The following is a 26,492-nucleotide window of genomic DNA, read 5'->3' on the forward strand; positions in this document are numbered from 1 at the left end:
TCAATCCCGATGTACTGATGGCCATCATTTCTTGAGGCCCAAAAATGGCAGCCCTCATTTCTTGAGGCCCAAAAATGGCAGCCCTCATTTCTTGAGGCCTAAAAATGTCAGGACAGTACAGATATCCTCCAAATGACCAAGTTTTGTAATGTAGTTGTAATGTAGACAGTCCAAGGTATTTAGTAAGATCCATGGCGAGTTTTTTAAAGTTATCATATTTTTTTGGACAATTAAGGAATTTAACTTTTTTTTACATATTGTCACCAGTGCAGTACAGTGTAATCATATAACAGGTGTGGTGGTGATCAAGGACACTGACTGGTCACAGTAGGTAATATATATATATATATATATATATATATATATATATATATATATATATATATATATATATATATATATATATTATTTTAATTGTTTTTTTAAATTTTTTTGTTTTTAACACACTTTTGACCGGAGCAATATAATGTTACCATAGTAACATTGTATTACTCTGGGGTAGTAGTCAGTATTTTTTTTACACATTGTGTTTGCATATAGTAATACATTTCAAGCTATATGCAAGCACTTTACTGAATGAAATCGATTCATTCAGTTTGTTTTGTTGTGATTAGCTGTGATTAATCACAGCTGGTCACATGGCACAGATGGGCCGTGATTAGCCCAGTCTGTACCATGTGATCACTATGACAAATCACAGCTAGCAACACAATTGTACACGATGGATGGCTTGAAAGGAAGCCATCCATTGTTTACAACTGTCATGGGACCTGCTGTGATTGGTTACAGCGGTCACATGGTACTGGCAGTGGGCCGGTATAGTGATCAGTCCTCGGCTGTGTCCAGTGGATGCAGCCAGTGACAGATCGCGTGGGCGCACACGAGGCGTGATCTGGGAGGATGTCAAATGACGTCCATCTGGATCGATCAGAGGCCTCCCCTGGCCTCATTCCCCCATAGGCCGGGCGGGAAACCGTTTAAACATTAATGTTCTGATGTTTTTAAGCAGTTTTTAGAAACCTTCATTTCAGGAAGTTTCCCTATGATTTTTATGAAGCTGGCCTGTCAGCAGCACCATCCTTGAAACTGTGTACAGCAAAAGGGGATATGAATGTGTAAACGACACCACCAGGACAACATTTATTTTTACAAAAGCAAGTAAACCAACAAATACATCTATTTCTGGGTCATCAGCCAGCTAACCACCAAATATAAAGTATTAGTACAAAAAAACACCGCTTTCCAAACGATCGTACGATAATCTGATCATTAGTACAGAGAGCCGATCATGACGGGTCATGCAAAATTATCAGATGGGACAGGCATGAAAATGTTTCTCGTATTATACCGGAAGGTACGATACAATACAATAAAAAAAATACAAAATATTACATCACTTCCGAATTTTTATTCTGTCGTATGAGAATTTTTGTAATTTTAGTAACCTATTCATTTTTTGATATGGAGACTTGCATGCAGAAAAAAAAGGGCCATTTATTTGTCTGATAATCTCGTGTGTACTAGGCATAAGGAGGACATGATGAAACAGGTGAAGTAAAGCTGAAGTCAGGGACTCTCCTGGGCATTTAGCATGGAGCTAACACTTTGGCTTACCAATAATACTGTGCTTGAACCCTCTAGTGTGTACTTTTTCTGTATTACCCTTCAACCCTGAATTACTGCAACCCTTTTCCTCTATAAATTTGATATACTATATACAATATACTGGAGACAAGATGTAAAAGTAAAGACAAGCTCATGTGAATTTTTCCCAATGGTACACAGACAGCAATAAAATAACCTGGCAGGGGTTTAACCCTTCCCTACTGTATCTAAAATAAAACAAATTGTGGCTATACATATTCTTTAAGAGATTATTTAAAAGTGGATGTGTTGCTGCACTTAGCATATCTCTAGTGCTCTCTGTACTACTTCCTGGACTCAATTAGATGTTTTAAATTTCAACCAAAACCATTCATTTAATTTTAGGAAAGTTATAATGACACATTTTAAGTGAGGCCATACTTAACTAACGAGGCATACTGTAACATTCCACCACTCTGAAATTACCCTAGAAATGCCCTTATTTTGCTGTCCTTGATACCATAACTGTCTCTGCATTGAAAGATTCCACAGTTAGGTAATGGCATGGACAACATGAGCAGCAAAAGATGCAAGAGACACAGTGGTGGGTCTTCACAGGGCTCCTGAATTAAAGTGGAGTTCTAGACAAAACACTTTCTTCATTTTGGAATGAGTGGGGAAAGTACTGTATACAGTTTCTCATCTTATTATGACTGTGTGCCTATTGAGAAAATTTACCACCAGGAGAAAAGGTAAGGGGAATCACACTACAATACAACATTCCAAGCCTACCCCAGTCTATCCATAATTTGAGTTCCACTAAGATTTATCTATAGATTGATAAATAGATCGACCGACCACATGCCAATTTCCATTAATATACAGTGAATGCTGTATAGCGTATAGCAGTAAATCGGCGATTAGCTTAGGGTTGTGTAAATCAATTAGTGCTAGACGTACAACAGGAGATGGTCAGAGACTGCAGACATACTACAGGTGAAAATTTGAGAGTGTAGACATACTACAGGAGAGGATTTGAGACTGTAGATCAGTGGTTCTCAACCTGGGGGTCGGATGACAATTTGCCAGGGATCCTGGGCTGTTCCTCAATCCCGCACCGCTCTCCCAGCCTTTTCATGGCTACCCAGCAGGGCTGTCCCTGGAGCCCGTGGCGTTCCACTCAGCCTCTTTGCAGCCACCTATTCAGTTCACAGCATGGCTGGGGGGCAGAAACTAGATGTCAGCTGGCTGGTAAGAAATGTGAAGTGGGAGGGGCTAGAGGAGACCCTATCTCCTGATTTCGGCATAGGTGTCACTGCTGTGGGACACCACAAAGTCGGAGACACAGTGAGTAAATGACCTTTATAAAGAGCACCTAAGTTGGCTGATCAGAACTCCCCCTAGCACTGCCCCGCACCCCCCACCAAGGAGTAAGAGAAGGAGTAGAAATAGAGAATACATCCTTCTGTTAAAAAATAAAATAAAATAGAGAATTCATTGAAGAGGAAGAAAGGGGAAGAAACAAAGAAAAAGGGAGGGAAAGAATAGGAGAAAGAACAAGAAAGACGGCTAGAGAGAGGGATGGGGAAAAAAAACAAGACATTGGGATAGAGAGAGATGAAAAGGGAAACAAAGGAGAACAAAGAGTGGTACATCCTAAAATGTACTATATGAGGTTTTAATATTGTACGAGTGGAAAGGAACTCAGGGAGCGCTAAATATCCATGTGTTAGGGGCGCAAATTACTTGTCTTGCCTTGGGTGCTGACAACCCACGCTACGAAAATTATTTTACTGTTAGGGGTCCCCACAACCTGGAAAATTTTATCAAGGGGTCACGGCACTAGAAGGTTGAGAACCACTGCTGTAGATGTACAGGAGATGACCAGAGACTGCTGATGTACTACAGGAGATTATCAGAGATTGAAGATCTTCTACAGGAGATAACCAGAGACTGCATATGCACTACAGTAGATGACCAGAGATTGTGTATGTACTACAGTAGATGACCAAAGACTGCGGATGTAGTACAGGATATGACCAAAAACTGCATATGTACTACAGGAGATGACCAAAGACTGCAGATGTACAACAGGAGATGACCAAAAACTGAGGACCTACTACAGGAGATGACCAGAGACTGTGGATGTATTACAGGAGAGGATTTGAGACTGCGGATGTACTACAGGAGAGGATTTGAGACTGCGGATGTACTACAGGAGAGGATTTGAGACTGCGCATGTACTACAGGAGAGGATTTGAGACTGCGGATGTACTACAGGAGAGGATTTGAGACTGTGGATCTACTACAGGAGATGATCAACTAAGTAGCCATTTTAAAAAATCTGCCTTTCAGCAAATTACAGCTATACAGTTGGTAAACAACAACATGTCAGGATATAACAGTCCACAGGCAGTCCATGGGGAGAAAGTCCTACCTGGCCAGCCAAGCTCACCACCCTTTCTCAGCATTCGGTAGGGAGGCGGGGCTCTCAGCGCTTCCACTCTGATCACAGCTCCAAGTATACAGGCTGCATGAGGCAGGGTCAGAGCATCAGTGAGGCTCCTGGCCCCACCTCCTACCAGCTGGCTGGGGAATAGAGCGCTGCCTCCAATGTTCCCATAGCACTCTACTGCCATCATTGGACCCCAGTTTGTGCAGGTTCAAGGGGTAGCTGCTTTGGGTTCCACAACAATGACTGGGCCTGGGGCAGCTGTCCCTTTTTCCCTGTGTTAAAGATGCCCCTGGAATAAGAGTACATAATTTTTTTTCTGTCTGTCATGTTGCCCTAATATGACGTATAGACCGTCAAGTGAAATATTTCTAATGGAATTCCAAAAATCAGTAAAAACCTGAAGCCCAAACTTTTTTTGTTTTGGATAGTAGGTAAGGATTAGAACTCTGGCAGGTTTTACTACTATTCAGGGCTCTATTACAACAATTTTCCCTTAGGCCTCGTACACACGGGCAAGAATCTCTTGCCGCCCAAGTGTGTACACACTCATTTCAAAAGAACCGCGGTTCTCTCGAATGGCAAGAACACGGTGACGTCATCGCGTACGACGAGCATGCGCTCGTCACATTCGATGCAGTCGCGGCCATCTTGCTTTATCCTACCTATGCCGTGGAAGCTACCGTGCATGCCTCAAAGTCATTTCAAGCATGCGCGGGTTTCCACGACGGCAGGTAAGTATACACGCTCTCGGGTTTCTCGTCAGGAAACAGGCTGACAAGAATCTTGATGAGAAAATAGAGAGCAGGATCTCTATTTTTCTCATCGAGATTCTGGCCAGATTTCCAGACGAGAAACCTGAAAGCCTCATACACACGCTCGGTTTACTCGGCAAGAAAGCTCTGCCAGCAGTTTTCTTACCAAGAAAACAGAGAGTGTGTACGAGGCTTAAGGCTTTCCGTTCTGAAGAGAACATTTTAGTGTTGGAAATATTTGCAACAAGTAAACAGACAATACAAAGTTAATATAGGTTTTAAAATGTTTACTTCTGTCTGTGTTTCTGTTGGAGAGTTTCCCTCTTCCTGTATGGTGAAAAGGTTGTACCCAGGACCCAGGAAAGTGGGGATAAATCACTCTAACTGAGCCCCGAACAGCAGCAAATCTTGACAGAAACTGTAACCTTTCCCACACTATGCTAAATAAAAAAAAAAAAAAAGTTGGGCTATAGATACACTTTAATATTTCCATTTCAGCAGGTTAAAAAATCCTGCACCATTGACAAAATATTTATTACATTCCCATAAGAAAGCAAAATCTGGCATATGGTTTATCACAGCTGTCTCATTGAAATAAGGGTGATCAAAAACTATTCTTAAAAGAACATTAGATTAGAAACATTTTTAATGAAGAGAAATAGGTTCTTCAAATTGTTATTTCCGTTGTGCCAACGATAGAATGTTTATTAACTTATTACATTCAGGCAAAGGAAAATCCTGTCAATAAAATAAATATGATAATGAACAAGAATACTTCATACTCTGAATGTAATCTAATAGGTGTGACTGTATTCATACTAGAACTCAGGTCTAATTAAAAATCAAATACTGATTTAAAATCCTAAACTAAAAATAGTTCATTCTTTTTTTTTTCTCCTATCAAAGTGAGGACAGTTATATTGAAGCCTTATGCTTGACACCTTTAAAGCTGAACTGTAAACTGTAGCCATCCAAACTAAGGCATAACAATTCTGCTGACTGTCTAAAAATGTCATCCCCTTTAATAGTTATTTACCGTTTACTGGATTTAGTTTCTGTTCAGAAATTGCATCCTGTGCAGATGACTGGTTGTAGATAAATTGTATAGAGACAGTTTCGGGAAAGAGATTCAGAAAAAGACACTGGCGATACCTGTATATTCAGTAATGCCAACTATGTGATCTTTAAATGTAATCATTCTCAAAATTAAAGCCAGTTACCATGCTGTCCTAACACAAAGATGGTCCTGAAGACATGCATGGCTTTCCCAGGCACAGCACCTCTGTCTCCCCCCACACACACACACCTCATTGACCAGGCTGCACCCCCCACCTTCCCTTTCCCATACACACACACTGCTGTACCATGCCAAGAGGAGGGCCAAAAATAAATAAGTGGATAAGTAGCCTTTAAAGCGGGGGTTCACCCAAAAAAAAAAAAAATGTTACACACATTAGATCCAGCATAGTAAGGGCATTTAAATTCTGCGTTTTTTTTTTTTTTCCTCTGTACATACCTTTATATTCTGTTTTTCTCCAGGGCTTCCGGGTTTCCGATGACTGCAGGGCTGGGCGTTCCTATGCTTCCGTTGGATGGTTGACGGCTTGTGAAACAGGTGACCTGTCGCACAACGCGTGTCACCAGATGTTGGGAAATACCCGAGCTGCGAGTCGGCACTAAACGGGGCCTGCGCAGTGAGCTCTACACTCGCAGCTCAGCTATTTCTGGAAATCTGGTGACGCGCGTTGTGCGACAGGTCACCTGTTTCACAAGCCGTCAATCATCGAACAGAAGGATAGGAATGCCCAGTCCCGCAGTCGTCGGAACCCTGAGGCTGGGATAGGAACGCCCAGTCCCGGAGACATCAGAACGTGGAAGCCCTGGACAAAATCAGGATATAAAGGTAAGTGCAGAGAAAAAAAAAAAAAAAAAAAATGCCGAAATGAAATGCTTACTATGCTGGCTCTAATGTAAAAAAAAAAGTTTTTCGGGTGAACCTCCACTTTAAAGAACATTTATTATGAACCATAGTGCCATCTTTCTAACACTGAACTCCAGGCAAACATCTAAATACACAGATAAAATACCTGCCAAAAGATTTGTTTGTCTGTCCACACAGTGGACTCAAATGTGCATATAAACAACAAAGCTCATAAATTCACACAATCATAAGTCATGTGCAGAAAAATGTAAAACACAAGAAAACGATCCGATACATCATCCAGATAGGTTGTAAGTAAAAGAACGTGAGAAAAGTCCCATATGTCATCCAATTACGTGTAAAGAAAAAAACACCAACATAGTTCATGTGTCACAAGTAAGGCCGCGTACAAACAATCGGTCCATCCAATGAGAATGGTCTGATGGACCGTTCTCATCGGATGGACTGATCGTGTGTACGAGGCTTAAATGTTACATCTTCCACAGTATCAGAAATCTTCCACCATGGACTGCCACCAAATAGTGTTACCCACGTGCCCGGGTGTCTGCTCATCTGATGTGATGGACCATTTAAGTGTCACTTGTATGTGTCTCTGTGCATTGTGAATGTCACTCTTTTTTATTATTTTATTAAAAAGTCACTGGCAATGCTACATTATTGGATCTTCTTTGCATATATCTCTTTGAGCTCTTTTATGCAAGAAATGCGGAATATGGAGATGTGACCTGGGTGCTGCTGACCTGTTGTCTATATCATTAACTACTTGCCGACCGCGCACCGTCATAATACGGCGGCAGGTCGGCTCTCCCAGGCGAGAGCCCGTAGCTATACGTCCTGCGCGTGAACGGCGATGGGGCGCGCGCGCGCCCCCCCGCCGTTCCCGATGATCAGATTCGTTTCAGAACTGATCAATCACCAGGTCCAGGCCAATAAAATCTGGCCTGGACCTGGTGATCACACTAACCAATGGTTGTCTTCCCCTGGCAATGTTTTGTAAACATTGGCAGGGGAAGTCATGCTCTCTCCCTCTTGTCGGTCTTTCCGTTCCAGACCGAGAGGGAGAGAGCATCTGAAACGTGAGTTGCACAACACTACTCTAACACCAGGTCACATAGGCACACATTTAACCCCCTGATCACCCCCTGATCACCCCCCAAATTAACCCATTCACTGCCTGTCACTGTGTCACCCAGTACAGCAATCAGATTTTTTTTTGATCGCTGTACTAGTGTCATTAGTGACAAAAATAAGTGTTTAGGTAATCAGTCTTAGGCCATAAAAAGTCTAGGGACCCCCCCTAACCCCCCCCCAATAAAGGTTTAACCCCTTCATTACCCCCTGTCACCAGTGATCACAGTATAAGTGTCACAGGTGACGCAGTTTAGTTTGTTTATTTTCTATAGCATCAGGGCACCCGCCATATTTTTTGAAATAAAGTTTTAACCCCCTGATCGCCCGGCGTGTGATAAAAGTTTGGTTTTAGCGCCAGATAGGGTCTGCGTCGCCCCAGGCAGCGTCAGATTAGTGCCAGTAGCGCTAACACCCACGCACGCACCATACGCCTCCCTTTAGTGGTATAGTATCTGATCGGATCGATACCTGATCTGATCAGATCTATACTAGCGTCCCCTGCAGTTTAGGGTTCCCAAAAACGCATTGTTAGCGGGATCAGCCCAGATACCTGCTAGCACCTGCGTTTAGCCCCTTCGCCCAGCCCAACCCACCGAAGTGCAGTATCGATCGATCGATCACTGACACAAAACACAAAAACACATAACTGCAGCGTTCGCAGAGTCAGGCCTGATCTCTGCGATCGCTAACAGTTTTTTTGGTAGCGCTTGACTCAGTCGCTAACAGGTCAGGTGCTTTTTTGCCTGTGAATCTCACCACTGTACCCCTAAATTTAGAGCCCAAAATGGCAAATCGATGGTACAGTGATGAAGAGGCCTACTTGTTTATGAGCCTGTCAGATAGTGATGAGGAGGTCACGCATCTGTCAAATTCTTGCTCAGAATACGATCCTGTAGACGACAGTGGCTCCCTGACAGATAGCTCTGACGACGGAGTGGTCCCTGCTAGGGTCAGGCGTACCAGACCCCGATCTTCTGCTGTCGCTGAGGTGCAAGAACCGCAGGGCTCTCGTATGGAGGAGAGAAGTACTAGCGCCGCTATTCCTTCTGGTGAACTGGCAAGCACCAGCGGCCTAGTACATCCTGGTCATATATCCAGCACTGCAGTAACACTTGGTGACGTGGCGAGTCCCATAAGTGCAGTTCAAGCTGGAGAGGTGGCAAGCACTAGTAGTGTCCCGCTGCCACCAAGAAGAAGAAGACGACAAAGACAGGCCCGTCCCCATAGTGTCCTTCCTGCTGCATTCGCCAATCCTGATTGGGTACCCACCACTTCTGCAGCACCCGTACTTCCCCCATTCACTGGCCAACCCGGAATTCAGGTGAATACAGTTGATTTTACGTCACTGGATTTTTATTCGCTGTATTTCACCGAAGATCTCTATAGATCTATTGTGGACCAAAGCAATTTGTACGCTGGTCAATTCTTCGCCGCTAATCCCCAGCTGTCCCTTGCCAGAGATTGGAAGCCAATTACGGTTTCCGAATTTAAGATCTTTCTGGGCCTTTCCCTCAATATGGGCATTACTAAAAAGAGTGAGCTGCGGTTATATTGGTCCACGCACCCAGTTCACCATATGCCCATTTTCTCTGCCTCCATGGCCAGGACACGATACGAGCAGATCTTGCGGTTCATGCATTTTAGTGACAATGAACTCTGTCGTCCTCGGGGAGACCCTGAATTCGATCGGCTCTACAAAATTCGGCCCCTCGTAAACCACTTCAACGAACGGTTTGCAGCCTTGTATAATCCCCAACAAGTTGTCTGCGTTGATGAGTCCCTGATTAAGTTTTCTGGCCGCTTGTCATTCAAACAATACCTTCCCAGCAAGCGTGCCAGATACGGGGTCAAGTTGTATAAGCTCTGTGACAGGGCAACAGGCTATACATCTAGCTTTATGGTTTACGAGGGAAAAGACAGTCACGTAGAGCCGGAGAATTGCCCTGATTACATAGGGAGCGCTGGTAGGATAGTGTGGGAATTGGTGTCACCCTTATTCGGAAAGGGGTACCACTTGTACGTGGACAATTATTACACAAGCGTGCCACTTTTTAGTCACCTTTTTGATTATGGAATTGGCGCATGTGGCACCGTGCGACCTAATCGCCGGGGCATCCCCCAACGGCTTGTAGAATCCCGTCTTAGTCGGGGGGAGAGAGCCTGCTTACGGTGTAATAATTTGTTAGCAGTGAAGTGGAGGGATTCACGGAATGTTTTTGTTCTGTCCTCGCTTCACGCAGACACGGCAGTCCAAATTCCTACGGCGACTGGTGTTGTGGAGAAACCCCTCTGTATCCACGAGTACAACCATAACATGGGAGGGGTGGACCTCAATGACCAGTTGTTGGCGCCGTACCTAATTGCCCGGAGGTCCAAACGCTGGTACAAAAAAGTATCAGTGTATTTGTTTCAATTGGCTTTGCTGAACGCTCATGTGCTATACAGAGCTTCAGGACGGACTGGATCCTTCCTAAAATTCCAGGAAGAGATCGTCGAAGCCCTTCTGTTTCCAGATGGTGCTGTGCCCCACCTTCCCAACGCAAATGCAGTGAGCCGGCTGTATGAGAGGCATTTTCCTTTTGTCCTCGCTGGTACCCCTACCCAAAGAACCCGCCAAAAAAGATGTCGTGTCTGCAGCAAACTCGGATTTAGGCGTGACACCCGCTTTTATTGTCCCGACTGTCCTGACCAACCTGGTCTCTGCATTGGTGTATGTTTCAAACGCTACCACACACTAATTGAGTTTTAGCGTAGGGTACAGCACCACACAGTCCTAGGCACACCAACACAGGGTCTCGGAATATGTGATGGCCATCACATTTTGAGAGACCATAATCTGCAACGTTCAGTTTATAGTTTTCATAAAAGTGAAAAAAAGTAGAAAAAAAATAAAAAAAACACACAAAAACACAAAAAAAATATAAAATAAAAAATCCAAAAATAGTTGTGGTTGTATTTTTCTCCTCTCTTTATTGTTCTCTTATGTTCACTCTCTACTGTCCACTCACTATTGTTCTATATCTATTCTCTCTATTTTTACAATGTTTTATTGTATTTGCTTTGCAGGTATGGTATGTTATACTGTAATGTTTGTTTTATTGTTAACCATCATTTGCTTAGCAGGTACGCTATTCAGTTGCATCGCGGATTTATTTAGCGTGACAGCAACAGCGTTTGCTCCCACGATATATAAAGCCGCGACTCCAACGCTGTAGGAGGTGATTTCACCACCACAGTTAAAAAAAGAGCATATATGCCGAAGCATGGGGGCATTAGGGGCGGAGGAGCGATTTTGCTCCTAATGCCGCGTACATACGGTCGAAATTCCGACGGAGGCTTGCCCGTGGAAAAGTTCGACCGTGTGTACGCGGCATAACTTTTTTTGCGGGAGGATGCCCCCATGCTTCGGCATATATATTTTTTAGGCACAGGTTGCGTTAAAAAATGTTTTGTTTTGTTTTTGATATTTGCTTTGCAGGTATGGTATGGTAAGATCTTACTGTTAAAATGTAATGTTACTTTGTTATAATGTTAACCATCATTTGCTTAGCAGGTACGCCATTCAGTTGCAGCGCGGATTTATTTAGCGTGACAGCAACAGCGTTTGCTCCCACGATACATAAAGCCGCGACTCCAACACTGTGGGAGGTGATTTCACCACCACAGTTAAAAAAAGAGCATATATGCCGAAGCATGGGGGCATTAGGGGCGGAGGAGCGATTTTGCTCCTAATGCCGCGTACATACGGTCGAAATTCCGTCGGAAGCTTGCCCGTGGAAAAGTCCGACCGTGTGTATGCGCCATAACTTTTTATGCGGCGTACATACGTGTGTGAGCGGCATAACTTTTTTGCGGGAGGATGCCCCCATGCTTTGGCATATATAAATGGTGCATGTATGCCCATCATTAGAAGTGGGTGGATGAAGGGAGGTATTCTAATGGTGGGCATACCCACCGATCAATCTTTTTTTCGTTCAGCCAACAGGCTGCATGAAAAAAAAAAAAGATTACAATACATGTCCAACAAGAACCATCAACGTACTGGTATGTTGCTGGACTTTGAATGGTTATACCAGAATGATGCCTGCGGGTTTAGGCATCATCTTGGTATCATTCTTTTCAGCCAGCGGTCGGCTTTCATGTAAAAGCAGTCCTAGCGGCTAATTAGCCTCTAAACTGCTTTTACAAGCAGTGGGAGGGTATGTCCCCTCCCCGGATATAAACTGCGCCATTGGGAAAGTGGGAAAACATTTTATCACACCGATCTTGGTGTGGTCAGATGCTTTAAGGGCAGAGGAGAGATCTAGGGTCTAATAGACCCCAATTTTTTCAAAAAAGAGTACCTGTCACTAACTATTGCTATCATAGGGGATATTTACATGCCCTAAGATGGCAATAAAAATTATAAAAATAATAAAAAAAAGTAAGGAACAGTTTAAAATAAAATTAAAAAAGCAAATTAAATAATAATAAAAAAATAAAAATAAAAAAAAAGCACCCCTGTCCCCCCCTGCTCTTGCGCAAAGGCGAACGCAAGCGTCGGTTTGGCGTCATATGTAAACAGCAATTGTACCATGCATGTGAGGTATCACCGCGAAGGTCAGATCGAGGGCAGTAATTTTAGCAGTAGACCTCCTCTGTAAATCTAATGTGGTAACCCGTAGAGGCTTTTAAAGGCTTTTAAAAATGTATGTAGTCTGTCGCCACTGCGCATTTGTGCGCAATTTTAAAGCATGTCGTGTTTGGTATCTATGTACTCGGCCTAAGATCATCTTTTTTATTTCATCAAACATTTGGGCAATATAGTGTGTTTTAGTGCATTAAAATAAAAAAATATGTATTTTTGCCCAAAAAAATGCATTTGAAAAATCGCTGCGCAAATACTGCGTGGTAAAAAAAAATGCAACACCCACCATTTTAATCTGTAGGGCCTTTGCTTTAAAATAATATATAATGTTTGGGGGTTCAACTTAACTTTCTTGCAAAAAAATAATATGTTTTTATGTAAACAAACAGTGTCAGAAAGGGCTTTTTCTTCAAGTGGTTAGAAGAGTGGGTAATGTGTGACATAAGCTTCTAAATGTTGTTCATAAAATGCCAGGACAGTTCAAAACCCCCCCAAATGACCCCATTTTGGAAAGTAGACACCCCAAGCTATTTGCTGAGAGGCATCTCGAGTCCATGGAATATTTTATATTTTGACACAAGTTGTAGGAAAGAGAATTATTATTATTTTATTTTATTTTTTTTGCACAAAGTTGTCACTAAATGATATATTGCTCAAACATGCCATGGGCATATGTGGAATTACACCCCAAAATACATTCTGCTGCTTCTCCTGAGTACGGGGATACCACATGTGTGAGACTTTTTGGGAGCCTAGCCGCGTACGGGACCCCAAAAACCAATCACCACCTTCAGGCTTTCTAAGGGTGTAAATTTTTGATTTCACTCCTCACTACCTATCACAGTTTCGGAGGCCATGGAATGCCCAGATGGCACAAAACCCCCCCAAATGACCCCATTTTGGAAAGTAGACACCCCAAGCTATTTGCTGAGAGGTATGTTGAGTATTTTGCAGATCTTGCTTTTTGTCACAAAGATTTGAAAATTGAAAAAAGAAAAAAAAAAATATATATATATATCTTTCTTCATTTTCAAAAATAAATGAGCGCTGTAAAATACTCACCATGCCTCTCAGCAAATAGCTTGGGGTGTCTACTTTCCAAAATGGGGTCATTTGGGGGGGTTGTGTGCCATCTGGGAATTCCATGGCCTCCGAAACTGTGATAGGCAGCGAGGAGTGAAATCAAAAATTTGCGCCCTTAGAAATCCTGAAGGCGATGCTTGGTTTTCGGGGCCCCGTACGCGGCTAGGCTCCCGAAAAGTCCCACACATGTGGTATCCCCGTACTCAGGAGAAGCAGCAGAATGTATTTTGGGGTGCAATTCCACATATAACCATGGCATGTGTGAGCAATATATCATTTAGTGACAACTTTGTGCAAAAAAAAAAAAAAGTTTGTCATATTCCAGCAACTGGTGGCAAGATATAAAATATTCCATGAACTCAAAATGCCTCTCAGAAAATAGCTTGGGGTGTCTACTTTCCAAAATGGGGTCATTTGGGGGGGTTGTGTGCCATCTTGGCCTTTTATGGCCTTCAATACTGTGATAGGAAGTGATCGGTAGTGAGGAGTGAAATCAAAAATGTATGCCCTTAGAAATCCTGAAGGCCGTGCTTGGTTTTCGGGGTCCCGTACGCGGCTAGGCTCCCAAAAAGTCCCACACATGTGGTATCCCCGTACTCAGGAGAAGCTGCAGAATGTATTTTGGGGTGTAATTCCACATATGCCCATGGCATGTGTGAGCAATATATCATTTAGTGACAACTTTGTGCAAAAAAAAAAAAAATTGTCATATTCCCGCAACTTGTGGCAAAATATTAAATATTCCATGGACTCAACATGCCTCTCAGCAAATAGCCTGGGGTGTCTACTTTCCAAAATGGGGTCATTTGGGGGGGGTTTGTGCTATTTGGGCATTTTATGGCCTTCAAAACTGTGATAGGTAGTGAGGAGTGAAATAAAAAAATTGCGCCATTAGAAATCCTGAAGGCGATGCTTGGTTTTCGGGGTCCCGTACGCGGCTAGACTCGCAAAAAGTCCCACACATGTGGTATCCCCGTACTCAGGAGAAGCAGCAGAATGTATTTTGGGGTGCAATTCCACATATAACCATGGCATGTATGAGCAATATATCATTTAGTTACAACTTTTTGTAATTTCTTTTTTCTTTTTTTTTTTTTGTCATTATTCAATCACTTGGTACAAAAAAAAAAAATATTCAGTGGGCTCAATATGCCCCTCAGCAGATTCCTTGGGGTGTCTACTTTCCAAAATGGGGTCATTTGGGGGGATTTTGTGCTATTTGGGCATTTTATGGCCTTCAAAACTGTCTTAGGTAGTGAGAAGTGAAATCAAAAATTTGCGCCCTTAGAAATCCTGAAGGCGGTGCTTGATTTTCGGGGCCCCGTACGTGGTTGGGCTCCCAAAAAGTCTCACACATGTGGTATCCCCGTACTCAGGAGAAGCAGGAGAATGTATTTTGGGGTGCAATTCCACATATAACTATGGCATGTGTGAGCAATATATCATTTAGTGACAACTTTTTGTAATTTCTTTTTTTTTTTTTTTTTTTTGTCATTATTCAATCACTTGTTACAAAAAAAAAAAATATTCAATGGACTCAACATGCCTTTCAGCAGGTTCCTTGGGGTGTCTACTTTCCAAAATGGGGTCATTTGGGGGGGTTTTGTACTTCCCTGCTATTTTAGCACCTCAAGAATTGAGATAGGCAGTCATAAAATAAAAGCTGTGTAAATTCCAGAAAATGTACCCTAGTTTGTAGATGCTATAACTTTTGCGCAAACCAATAAATATACGCTTATTGGCATTTTTTTTACTAAAGACATGTGGCTGAATACATTTTGGCCAAAATGTATGACTAAAATTGAGTTTGTTCGATTTTTCTTATAACAAAAAGTAGAAAATATCATTTTTTCTCAAAATTTTCGCTCTTTTTCCGTTTATATCGCAAACATTAAAAATCGCAGAGGCAATCAAATACCATCAAAAGAAAGCTCTATTTGTGGGAAAAAAAGGACGCAAATTTTGTTTGGGTACAACATTGTATGGCCGCGCAATTACCAGTTAAAGCAGCGCAGTGGAAAATTGTAAAAACACCTCTGGTCTTAAGGCTGACAAATGTTCCGGTGGGAAAGTGGTTAAGGCCTCTTTTACACTACCGCTACTTCAAAGACTTTACTTTACGATTTTACTGTGATTTCGTAGCCGCGATTTCAGTTAGACTTGAGGTCTATGAACCTGAACTCGCATCAAAGTCAGACCAAAGTACTGCAGGGACTACTTTGAAGTCGGCACAACTTGAAGTGGTACTAATATGAATGGTTGTCATTGGAAATCATGGGGAAAGATTTTTCATGCTACTTTGCAGTCCCAAATCGTGGGACAAGTCGTACAAGTGTGAAAGGGGCACATTGTTTTTTTTTAAATAACAAACGTCATACTTACCTGCTCTGTGCAGTGGTTTTGCACAGAGCAGTCCTGATCCTCCTCTTCTTAGGTCCGTCACGACTCTCCTGTCCCCTCCCTCCTGCCGAGTACCCCCACAGCAAGCAGATTGCAATGGGGGCGCCTGAGCAGATGCACTTCCAAGACAAGGGAAAGGCTGAACCTCTCCAGGTGGTGGACTGAGAATGACGCCGTCCTCAATGTGGAAGTAAGAGGTACTGGCTCAGCACAAACGATAAAAAAAAAGAAGGAAAATCTGGAAAGCCACACTCCAATATATACCTTTATTGTAAAAAATCATCAAAGTTGATGTAACAGCAGAAGCAGGGTCAAGAAACTGATGCGTTTCACAACATTAACGTTGCTTAATCATAGCTATGATTAAGCAACGTTAACGTTGTGAAACGTGTCAGTTATCTTGTGCCTGCTTTTGCTGTTACATAACTTTGAAGATTTTGTACAATAAAACAGACGGACTTGTGTACACATGATCGGAAAATCCGACAACAGACCGCTGTCCATGGAAAATTTTAAAGCCTGCCATCCAACATATGTCTGCAGAAAATCCGACAATTGCCCAATGGAGCATACAAACGGTCAGATTTTCCGCCAACAGGCTGTCAATACACAATTCCCGTTGGAAAATCCGATCGTGTGTACGAGGCGTTGGAGCTTTTCTCCACTAGTTAGTGGCAAACAGGGCATTTTTTTTTTTACCTCTGAAATACCGAAAAAAGCACCTCGTACAACAATATAATTGATAGGAACAGTACCCACAGAAGCGGCAGCACTGCAAGGCAAAATCCCACTGCTAAGTCGAAGTCGCACAGATGTTTTCCAAGTCACACCTTAAGTCACACTAGCACGCGGTTTAGAAAATGTGTGATTTTAAAGGGGTTGTAAAGGTTAGTTTTTTATTTTCTAAATAGGTTACTATAAGCTAGTGCATTGTTGGATCACTTATCTTTTCCTTCAATTTCCCTTCTAAATGTTTTTTTCTTTGTTTTCTTTGTCTGAATTTCTCACTTCCTGTTTCTCCTCAGTAAGCTGTTCAGTAAGCTGTTCTGGCTGACTAACCACCGCTCGGATGATGGGGGAAAGCTTACTGAGGCGAAACAGGAAGTAAGAAATTCAAACAAAGAAAAAAAACATTTAGAAGGGAAATCGAAGGAAAAGGTAAGTGAACCAACAATGCACTAGCTTGAAGGAACCTATTTAGAAATTAAAAGACAAACCTTTACAACCCCTTTAAGTGAAGTTGCACGATTCCAAAGTCGCATCCGATGTGACCGAACACTAATTCCCGATACACAAGATCTGATTTTCGGACGAATGATCGTCCGTTTTTTTTTCTGCATGCTAATCTCACGTCGAATCTGATGAGTTCACGAAAATTCCCGTCTGACAGAATAAAAAATCAGAAGTGATGTCAAGTGTTGTAATGCATTTGTATTGCATTTTCAAAACGACAGCTGTACTGATTAAATGAAAATCGTACGATCTGGCATCGTACAAAAAAAAATTCCGTGCATGTCCAATAGAATAATATCGGATGAACTGTCCTGATCGACCCTCGAAAGCTCTGCACTAAAGATCCGATTATCGTACAATTGATTAGAAAGCGGCATTTTTCGTATAATTTACAGATCGTGTGTACGGGGTTTAACCACTTCCAGACTGCTGTACGTCTTTATACGGCCTAACTTTAAAGATAGATATCTCGGTAACGGCAGCAGCTGCTGCCAAAACCGAGGTATCTATCTTTAGTGTCAGCGGTCCGGTACATGATAACGGCGGTCTCCGCGGCGGATTCGCCGCGAGATCGCCGTTATCGGCAGCGGGAGAGGGCCCCCCCTCCCGCCGCTCTCCCGCGCCCTCCGCCGCTTACCGGAGCCGTCGGTAGCGGCGGAGGAGATCGCGACCGTTCGTTAGCTGTGCGGGGTTGCGAGTGAAGGAAAAATCTCCTTCACCCGTCCCCATAGCTCTGCTGGGCGGAAGTGACGTCAAAACGTCAGTCCCGCCCAGCCTCTTAAAGAAACATTTTTTTTTTTGTCATTTAAAAAAAAATTGTTATTTTTTTTTGTATTTAAGCCTAAATATGAGATCTGAGGTCTTTTTGACCCCAGATCTCATATTTAAGAGGACCTGTCATGCTTTTTTCTATTACAAGGGATGTTTACATTCCTTGTAATAGGAATAAAAGTGATAATTTTATTTTTTATTTTTTTTCCAGTGTAAAAAAAAATAAAATAAATAATAATAAATAAGAAAAAAAAAATAAAAAATTTAAAGCGCCCCGTCCCGACGAGCTCGTGCGCAGAAGCGAACGCATACGCGAGTAGCGCCCGCATATGAAAACGGTGTTCAAACGACACAAGTGAGGTATCGCCGCGATCGTTAGAGCGAGAGCAATAATTATAGCCCTAGACCTACTCTGTAACTCAAAAAATGCAACCTATAGAATTTTTTAAACGTCGCCTATCGAGATTTTTAACGGTAAAAGTTTGACGCCATGCCACGAGCGGGCGCAATTTGTAAGCGTGACATGTTGGGTACCATTTTACTCGGCGTAACATTATCTTTCACAATATATAAAAAAAATGGGCCAAATTTATTGTTGTCTTATTTTTTAATTCAAAAAAGTGTTTTTTTTTCAAAAAAGTGCGCTTGTAGGACCGCTGCGCAAATATGGTGTGACAAAAAGTATTGCAATGATCGCCATTTTATTCTCTAGCGTATTAGAAAAAAAAATATATATATAATGTTTGTGGGTTTTAAGTAATTTTCTAGCAAAAAAAACTGTTTTAGTCTTGTAAACACCAAATCTGAAAAACACCCAAAGTAGAGAAGTGGTTAAAGGGGTTGTAAAGGTAAAAAAAAATTCCCTAAATAGCTTCCTTTACCTTAGTGCAGTCCTCCTTCACTTACCTCATCCTTTGATTTTGCTTTTAAATGTCCTTATTTCTTCTGAGAAATCCTCACTTTCTGTTCTTCTGTCTCTAACTACACACAGTAATGCAAGGCTTTCTCCCTGATGTGGAGAAAGCCTCTTGAGGGGGGAGGGGGTGAGCAGGAGGGTCAGGACGCTATCTACTTTGCAGATAGAGAAAGGAGCTGTGTGTTAGTGGGCGCCTTGACACTCCTGCTCGCCCCCTCCCCCCTCAAGAGGCTCTCTCCACACCAGGGAGAAAGTGTTGCATTACTGTGTGGAGTTACAGACAGAAGAACAGGAAGTGAGGATTTCTCAGAAGAAATAAGGACATTTAAAAGCAAAATCGAAGGATGAGGTAAGTGAAGGAGGACTGCACTAAGGTAAAGGAAGCTATTTAGGGGAATTTGTTTTTTACCTTAACAACCCCTTTAAAAGGAGAAGCAGCTGTATAATGAGTTTGTCCTTCTGCTTTTTCCTCCTATCAGCACTCCCCTTGCACTGCAGCACAACTTGTGGTGCTTTTCTCTACCATTCACCTTTAACAGGTATTTAGTACTTCTATTTATCTATTCAAATTCATGTCCATTTTACTTACACTGTTCAATAGTATACCTTATTAGAAACAGCAAGCAATGTTTGATTTCATTTTTTTTGTAAATCATACAGTATGTATTTTCTCTTTCATTTCATCTCTGGCCTTTTGCATCTGTATTTATTTTGTAATCTCTGCTGCCTTTGTGAAAGATTTATGCATTGAAAAATAATTACAGAATACATATTATTATGTTTGAGTCATCTTTACAGGTAGAGTTCATTTACTGAACTGAATTGTCAGGAAGGTGGGATTGCCTCTGTATAATATTCATTTAACATACTCCAGACAAGCAGATCCTTCATCTGTTACCATGGTAGCAATAAGCTATCTATTCTCAGCACCCGCCTGGACAAGTCCCCCTGATAGAATACCTGTATTATTCTGAGGAGAGCAGACGATTCTTCTATTTTGCATCATCTTATGTTCATTCCCTTCTTTTCGAGCTCTTTTCTTGCATTCTGCCGGGTCCCTAAGTGTCATCAAACCATAGCATTAGGAAGTGTAGAACAATTTTTGTCTACTTTTATACATTTTGTTCCTTTATGCAACTGTCAAAGTAGTCGTTTTATTTGCAGCAGAAGGGTGTATACATTTGTTAGACCTCTTGCATATGGGTGTAACAATTTACTGATGTTTATATACAGGATTTTGCCAACAGAAAGATCCTACAAATTATGTTCCATACAGACCTTGTATCTACCCGCATACACGCACATAAATGTGCATAATATATATATATTTTTTTTTAGGCAAGCAGTGTAAGTACCTGAATCTGACCTGGTATCAGCCCCTTGCAGTACCTGTAGAGCAGGCCTGGAGTGTCAGAGAAGGAAGCAGAGCACAATGATCAGTTCATGTGGTGACAAGAAGCATGCCGATAGGAAGAAACAGTTGGCCCATCCTTTGCAGTTATAACACCTTCAACTCTTCTGGAAAGACTGTCCACAAGGTTTAGGAGTGTGTCTATGGGAATGTTTGACCATTCTTCCAGAAGTGCATTTGTGAGGTCAGACACCCATGTTTGAGAGAAGGCCTGGCTCGCAATCGCAGATCTAATTTATCCCAAAGGTGTTCTATCGGGTTGAGGTCAGGACTCTGTGGGTGCCCTCAGTTGAAGTCAGAAGTGATGAAATGCATCAGTTGCATGATCTCCACGATGACCCTAAGTGACGTTTGCGTGTCACGGTCAGCTGGGAACTACTAGGAAGAAAACAGTGTGGCTGTTCGTAAGATACAGGTGGCTTCCTAGACAGCATGACCGGTGACTACACTACGTTCGTTTTTATTGCTCTATTGTTTTAGCAAGCTAGTATGTATTTTATGTATGGGGGGCTTTTGGCTACAATAAATCTTTGAAAAGCAGGATTACACTATGCTGTTTTGGAGCCATCTATACCTCCATCCTAACAGAATTAGTGGATGACTTGCCTTTTAAATTGACAACAAAGCATTACCTTAAGGCGTATGAAATATTAATATATGTTGAGTGTATACCCTAAGGGGAATGTTACTCACGTGGTGGCGTTCTGGGTATGTGGTGCACGAGTGATAACAAATAGGATCACTGTAACGAGAGTTTCACCCACTTAAAAAAGTAATCTTATCCTGTTTTTTCTTATATGTGGAATCATATAAAAGCTTGTCACATGTGGATGGACTGACATGAGTGCTGCTATGGCATTTTAAGGACATTAGATGTGCTGGACTTTTTAAATGCTATCATTTTAATTTTGGACTTTTTTATAGTAGCTGCTGACGCAATCAATATAAGATATTTTGTTTTTGACATAGTGGATAAATCTATGTAGGTAATATAATTTTCCTGAAGAGTTTTCTTTTGGCTTTGCTGCTCTCTTCCGTACAGGGACACCAAACTAAAATAGCAAAATAGGAAGAAGGCGCACCAGCCTACTGCATTACCGTTAAGGACTTTAATAAATAGTGTAATAGTAAAACACTCAATTATACTCACAAAGAGAGAACATTCACAGACATTAAACAAAAGCACCACCAGACGTGTGTCAGTCCAATAGGCACAGCTGATGCTGGAGTGTTTTACTATTACTTATTAAGTGGTCTTGCATAGCAAGATCACTTATTGTTCTCTCACATATATATTATTATTCTTATAGCCAAATTTGCCCCCCTAACTCCTCCCACAGTTTTTACACTACATAGACGAGTAATATATCGAATCGTGCGGATTGTTCCCGATCGGCGGGCTATTACTTTGTGGAACGTTTCGCCAAATCGTTCGCAAAATATCGTCATTTTTGCGGCAAAATTTTCCCATAGGAATGAATGGGGAGAGCTAGAGTGTGAAATGTCAAAAACTGAAAAATCAGCACATGATTTGTAAACTGCGACCACTCCCTCATTTTCAAGCCGACCTACACAAATCTTATATCAAAACGTTCAGCTATCCCTGCTGCCATCACACGTGTTCACGGCTAAGTGATTGACCAAACCGTTTTCACAATATGATAATTTGTTTGCAACCTACGCCATCCATTATTTCAATGGAAGTCAATGGAGGTCAAAGTTTAGAAAACTAAAATCTGCTGGGGAATTTGTAAACTGCGACTGTGCCTTCAATTTTATTATTTTAGAGACATACTATACATCAAAATGTAGGTCTGGGTCTTGTGATTCGTAAAATATAAAGATATTCACTGTACGATTTATAGTTTTTAAAATACAACCATTTGAACAGGACAAGTATTCAAAAAAAATCCTCAATTTCTGCTGTGTTTACAGAGAGGCTGCAAACCAAAAAATTGGTTTCCTAGGAGACGCTGAGGAGTTTAATAACACCTCACAAACAGCTGTGAGGTGAGTTGGCTCCTCCCACACTAGGCTGAGGGAACTTTCCTCTGCTTAGAGACTGTTTGCATATGTTTACATTGGTTTCCTAGGAGACGCTGAGGTATTTAAAACTCCTCATGCACAGCTGTAAGAGGATTCTATAGCTCCTCCCACACAGTTGTGAGGTAGTTGTGAGGTGTTTTCTGTGAAGTGTTTTCTGTGAGGTAAATACCTTCATTTGAAGGACAAGTATTCAAAAAAAATCCTCAATTTCTGCTGTGTTTACAGAGAGGCTAAAAACCAAACAATTGGTTTCCTAGGAGATGCTGAGGAGTTTAATAACACCTCACAAACAGCTGTAAAGGTGAGTTGGCTCCTCCCACACAAGGCTGAGGGAACTTTCCTCTGCTTAGAGACTGTTTGCATTTGTTTACATTGGTTTCCTAGGAGACGCTGAGGTAATTAAAACTCCTCATGCACAGCTGTAAGGGGATTCTATAGCTCCTCCCACACAGTTGTGAGGTAGTTATGAGGTGTTTTCTGTGAGGTGTTTTCTGTAAAGTGTTTTCTGTGAGGTAAATACCTTCATTTGAAGGACAAGTATTCAAAAAACATTCCTCAATTTCTGCTGTGTTTACAGAGAGCCTGCAAACCAAACAATTGGTTTCCTAGGAGACGCTGAGGAGTTTCATAACACCTCACAAACAGCTGTGAGGTGAGTTGGCTCCTCCCACACAAGGCTGAGGGAACTTTCCTCTGCGCCTTAGAGGCTGCTTGCATATGTTTACATTGGTTTCCTAGGAGACGCTGAGGTAAAAACCTTCATACACACATCTGTGAGGGCTTTCTATAGCTCCTCCCACACACTGTGAGGTGATATGGCTCAGTTTTTTTTGGCTCTGCGTAACTTCTGCATGCTCTGCATATAGCAACCATACATAGCAACCAGTCCATAGCAACCAGACCATAGCAACCAGTCCATAGCAACCAGTCCATAGCAACCAGTCCATAGCAACCGTCTATAGCAACCAGTCCAAAGCAACCAGTCCATAGCAACCAGTCCATAGCAACCAATGCAGAGCAACCGTCCATAGCAACCAGTCCATAGCAACAGTCCATAGCAACCAGTCCATAACAACCAATCCAGAGCAACCGTCCATAGCAACCAGTCCATAGCAACCACTCCATAGCAACCACTCCATAGCAACCAGTCCATAGCAACCATTCCATAGCAACCCTCCATAGCAACCACTCCATAGCAACTGTCTATAGCAACCAGTCCATAGCAACCAGTCCATAGCAACCGTCCATAGCAACCAGTCCATAGCAACCGTCCATAGCAACCAGTCCATAGAAACCAGTCCATAGCAACCAATCCAGAGCAACCGTCCATACCAACCACTCCATAGCAACCAGTCCATAGCAACCAGTCCATAGCAACCAGTCCATAGCAACCGTCCATAGCAACCAGTCCATAGCAACCAATCCAGAGCAACCACTACATAGCAACCAGTCCATAGCAACCAGTCCATAGCAACTAGTCCATAGCAACCATTCCATAGCAACCGTCCATAGCAACCACTTCATAGCAACCATCTATAGCAACCAGTCCAAAGCAACCAGTCCATAGCAGCCAGTCCATAGCAACCAGTCCATAGCAACCGTCCATAGCCATCAGTCCATAGAAACCAGTCCATAGCAACCCTCCATAGCAACCAGTCCATAGCAACCCTCCATAGCAACCAGTCCATAGCAACCAGTCCATAGCAACCCATCCATTGCAACCAGTCCATAGCAACCAGTCCATAGCAACCAGTCCATAGCAACCAGTCCATAGCAACCCGTCCATAGCCATCAGTCCATAGAAACCAGTCCATAGCAACCCTCCATAGCAACCAGTCCATAGCAACCCTCCATAGCAACCACTCCATAGCAACCCATCCATAGCAACCCATCCATAGCAACCAGTCCATAGCAACCAGTCCATAGCAACCGTCCATAGCAATCCGTCCATAGCAACCCTCCATAGCAACCACTCCATAGCAACCACTCCATAGCAACCGTCCATAGCAACCATTCCATAGCAACCACTCCATAGCAACCGTCCATAGCAACCATTCCATAGCAACCCTCCATAGCATCCGTCCATAGCAACCATCCATAGCAACCCGTCCATAGCAACCAGTCCATAGCCATCAGTCCATAGCAACCCTCCATAGCAACCAGTCCATAGCAACCCTCCATAGCAACCTGTCCATAGCAACCCTCCATAGCAACCAGTCCATAGCAACCAGTCCATAGCAACCAGTCCGTAGAAACAACTCCATAGCAACCACTCCATAGCAACCCTCCATAGCATCCAGTCCAAAGCAACCAGTCCATAGCAACCGTCCATAGCAACCGTCCATAGCAACCAGTCCATAGCAACCATCCATAGCAACCAGTCCATAGCCATCAGTCCATAGCAACCAGTCCATAGCAACCAGTCCATAGCAACCAGTCCATAGCAACCAGTCCATAGCAGCCCTTCATAGCAACCAGTCCATAGCACCCAGTCCATAGCAACCAGTCCATAGCAACCACTCCATAGCAACCACTCCATAGCAATCCGTCCATAACAACCAGTCCATAGCAACCAGTCCATAGCAACCCTCCATAGCAACCAGTTTTTGATGGGGCAAATAGGATCGTGCAGTTTTGATGGGGTAGTTTTTGATGGAGCGGTTTTTGATGGGGCAATGGATCAAACTGGATTGACACACTGTTGGATCACATTTACATCTCCAGGGGCACCGTCTCCAGTCAGGAGTATTGGTGGAGGCAAGACCACGCCGCACAATTTCCCCAGAAATTGTATCTTTTCTAGTTAAATGTAAAATAGTACTATGTCAGCCATTTTGTCAACAACTATGCTACATAACAGGTAATGGGAATAAAACAAAATGTATAATTTGATATGCTTTAGATGCTGAGCTTTCACTGAACAGTATCATGCACCAATGAAGAGCTTGCAGAGAAACAAGATATAGCTGCATATTACTTGATCTGTAGAAAATAGTGACCTCTCCCTAACCCCCAAGACCCCAGGCCAGTTCTGATTGTGAATCTACTACCATAGGGCTACTTTTACACTGATCTGCAGTAAAAACGCAAATGCTTTTTTGCAGCGATTTCTACCACATTTGCAGTTCATTTTTTTAAGGACACGTGACTCAAAAACTGTGCCAAAAACAAATTGCGGGTGCATTTAAAGGGAAGCATTTTTCTTGAGCTTTTCTAGCACTTTTTTTTAACGCAAAAGCACTTCAAAAACTCAGTGTGAAGCAGCTATAACGAATAAAGATAGGTATATAAGAGATTCTTTCCCTAGGGAAAAAAACACTGCGCTAACACGTGAATAAATATATATTAACCTAATTAACCACTTCCGGACCGCCGCATGTACATTTACGTCAGCAGAATGGCACGGACAGGCACATCAACGTACCTGTACATGCCTGCCTAGACGTGGGTCGGGGGTCCGATCGGGACCCCCCCCCCCCCCCGTACATGCGGCGGTTCCCGTGGCTTCAGGAGCGATCAGGGACGAGGGCGGCTATTCGTTTCTTTTTTTTTAATCAAAAAGGTTTTTATTGCTCACATAACATACAGTCAAGAAAACAGAAACCATATACTAACATTGTACACCGTGCATTGCAACATCAAAACTGTACAGGCTTATAAATCCGGTCACAGCAGTATGGCATGAAATCTTTTCACATACACACTACACCATCTCTACCAATTGGACCTGTCTTGCCTACTCCTCTTCCCAGTCCGCCCTTCGCACCCCCTCCGATCAATACCATACCAAGTGTCAAGATACGTGGCCCAGTCGGCCATCTCCACCCCTACACTCCTCCTAACAGCCTTTCTTGTACCAACTCCAGGGGGCTTAGTCCTGGTATCTCAAGCCATGGGTCCCATATTTTAAAGAATTTCCCTGCGGTCCCTCTGTGTTGGTAGATGTATTTTTCCATCAGGAGCGTCCTACCCATGTGTTGCACCCATGTCTTGGACGAGGGAGGCTCTCTCGATTTCCAATGTATGAGAATGAGCTTTCTCGCCTGGAACAGTGCCCTGGCAAATGCTACTCTGGTGGTCTCCTCCGTTATCGCCCCCTCAAGAATGCCCAGCAGGCAGCACAGTGGGTCCAATGGAACGT

General features: G+C 42.7%; 1 protein-coding gene across 2 annotated transcripts in view; it reads right to left on the bottom strand.

Annotated features, from left to right (window-relative positions):
* ZMAT3 (zinc finger matrin-type 3) overlaps nt 1-26,492 on the bottom strand; it is a 111,325-nt gene that overhangs the window by 14,853 nt on the left and 69,980 nt on the right. For both annotated transcript variants that reach the window (XM_040349407.1, XM_040349405.1), the window contains one exon: nt 19,855-19,952. In XM_040349407.1, coding sequence (XP_040205341.1) covers nt 19,855-19,952 — 98 coding nt within the window. The remainder of the gene's footprint in view (nt 1-19,854; nt 19,953-26,492) is intronic.

The sequence above is a fragment of the Rana temporaria genome, chromosome 4 (genome assembly GCF_905171775.1).
Source record: "Rana temporaria chromosome 4, aRanTem1.1, whole genome shotgun sequence".
Taxonomy (NCBI): domain Eukaryota; kingdom Metazoa; phylum Chordata; class Amphibia; order Anura; family Ranidae; genus Rana; species Rana temporaria.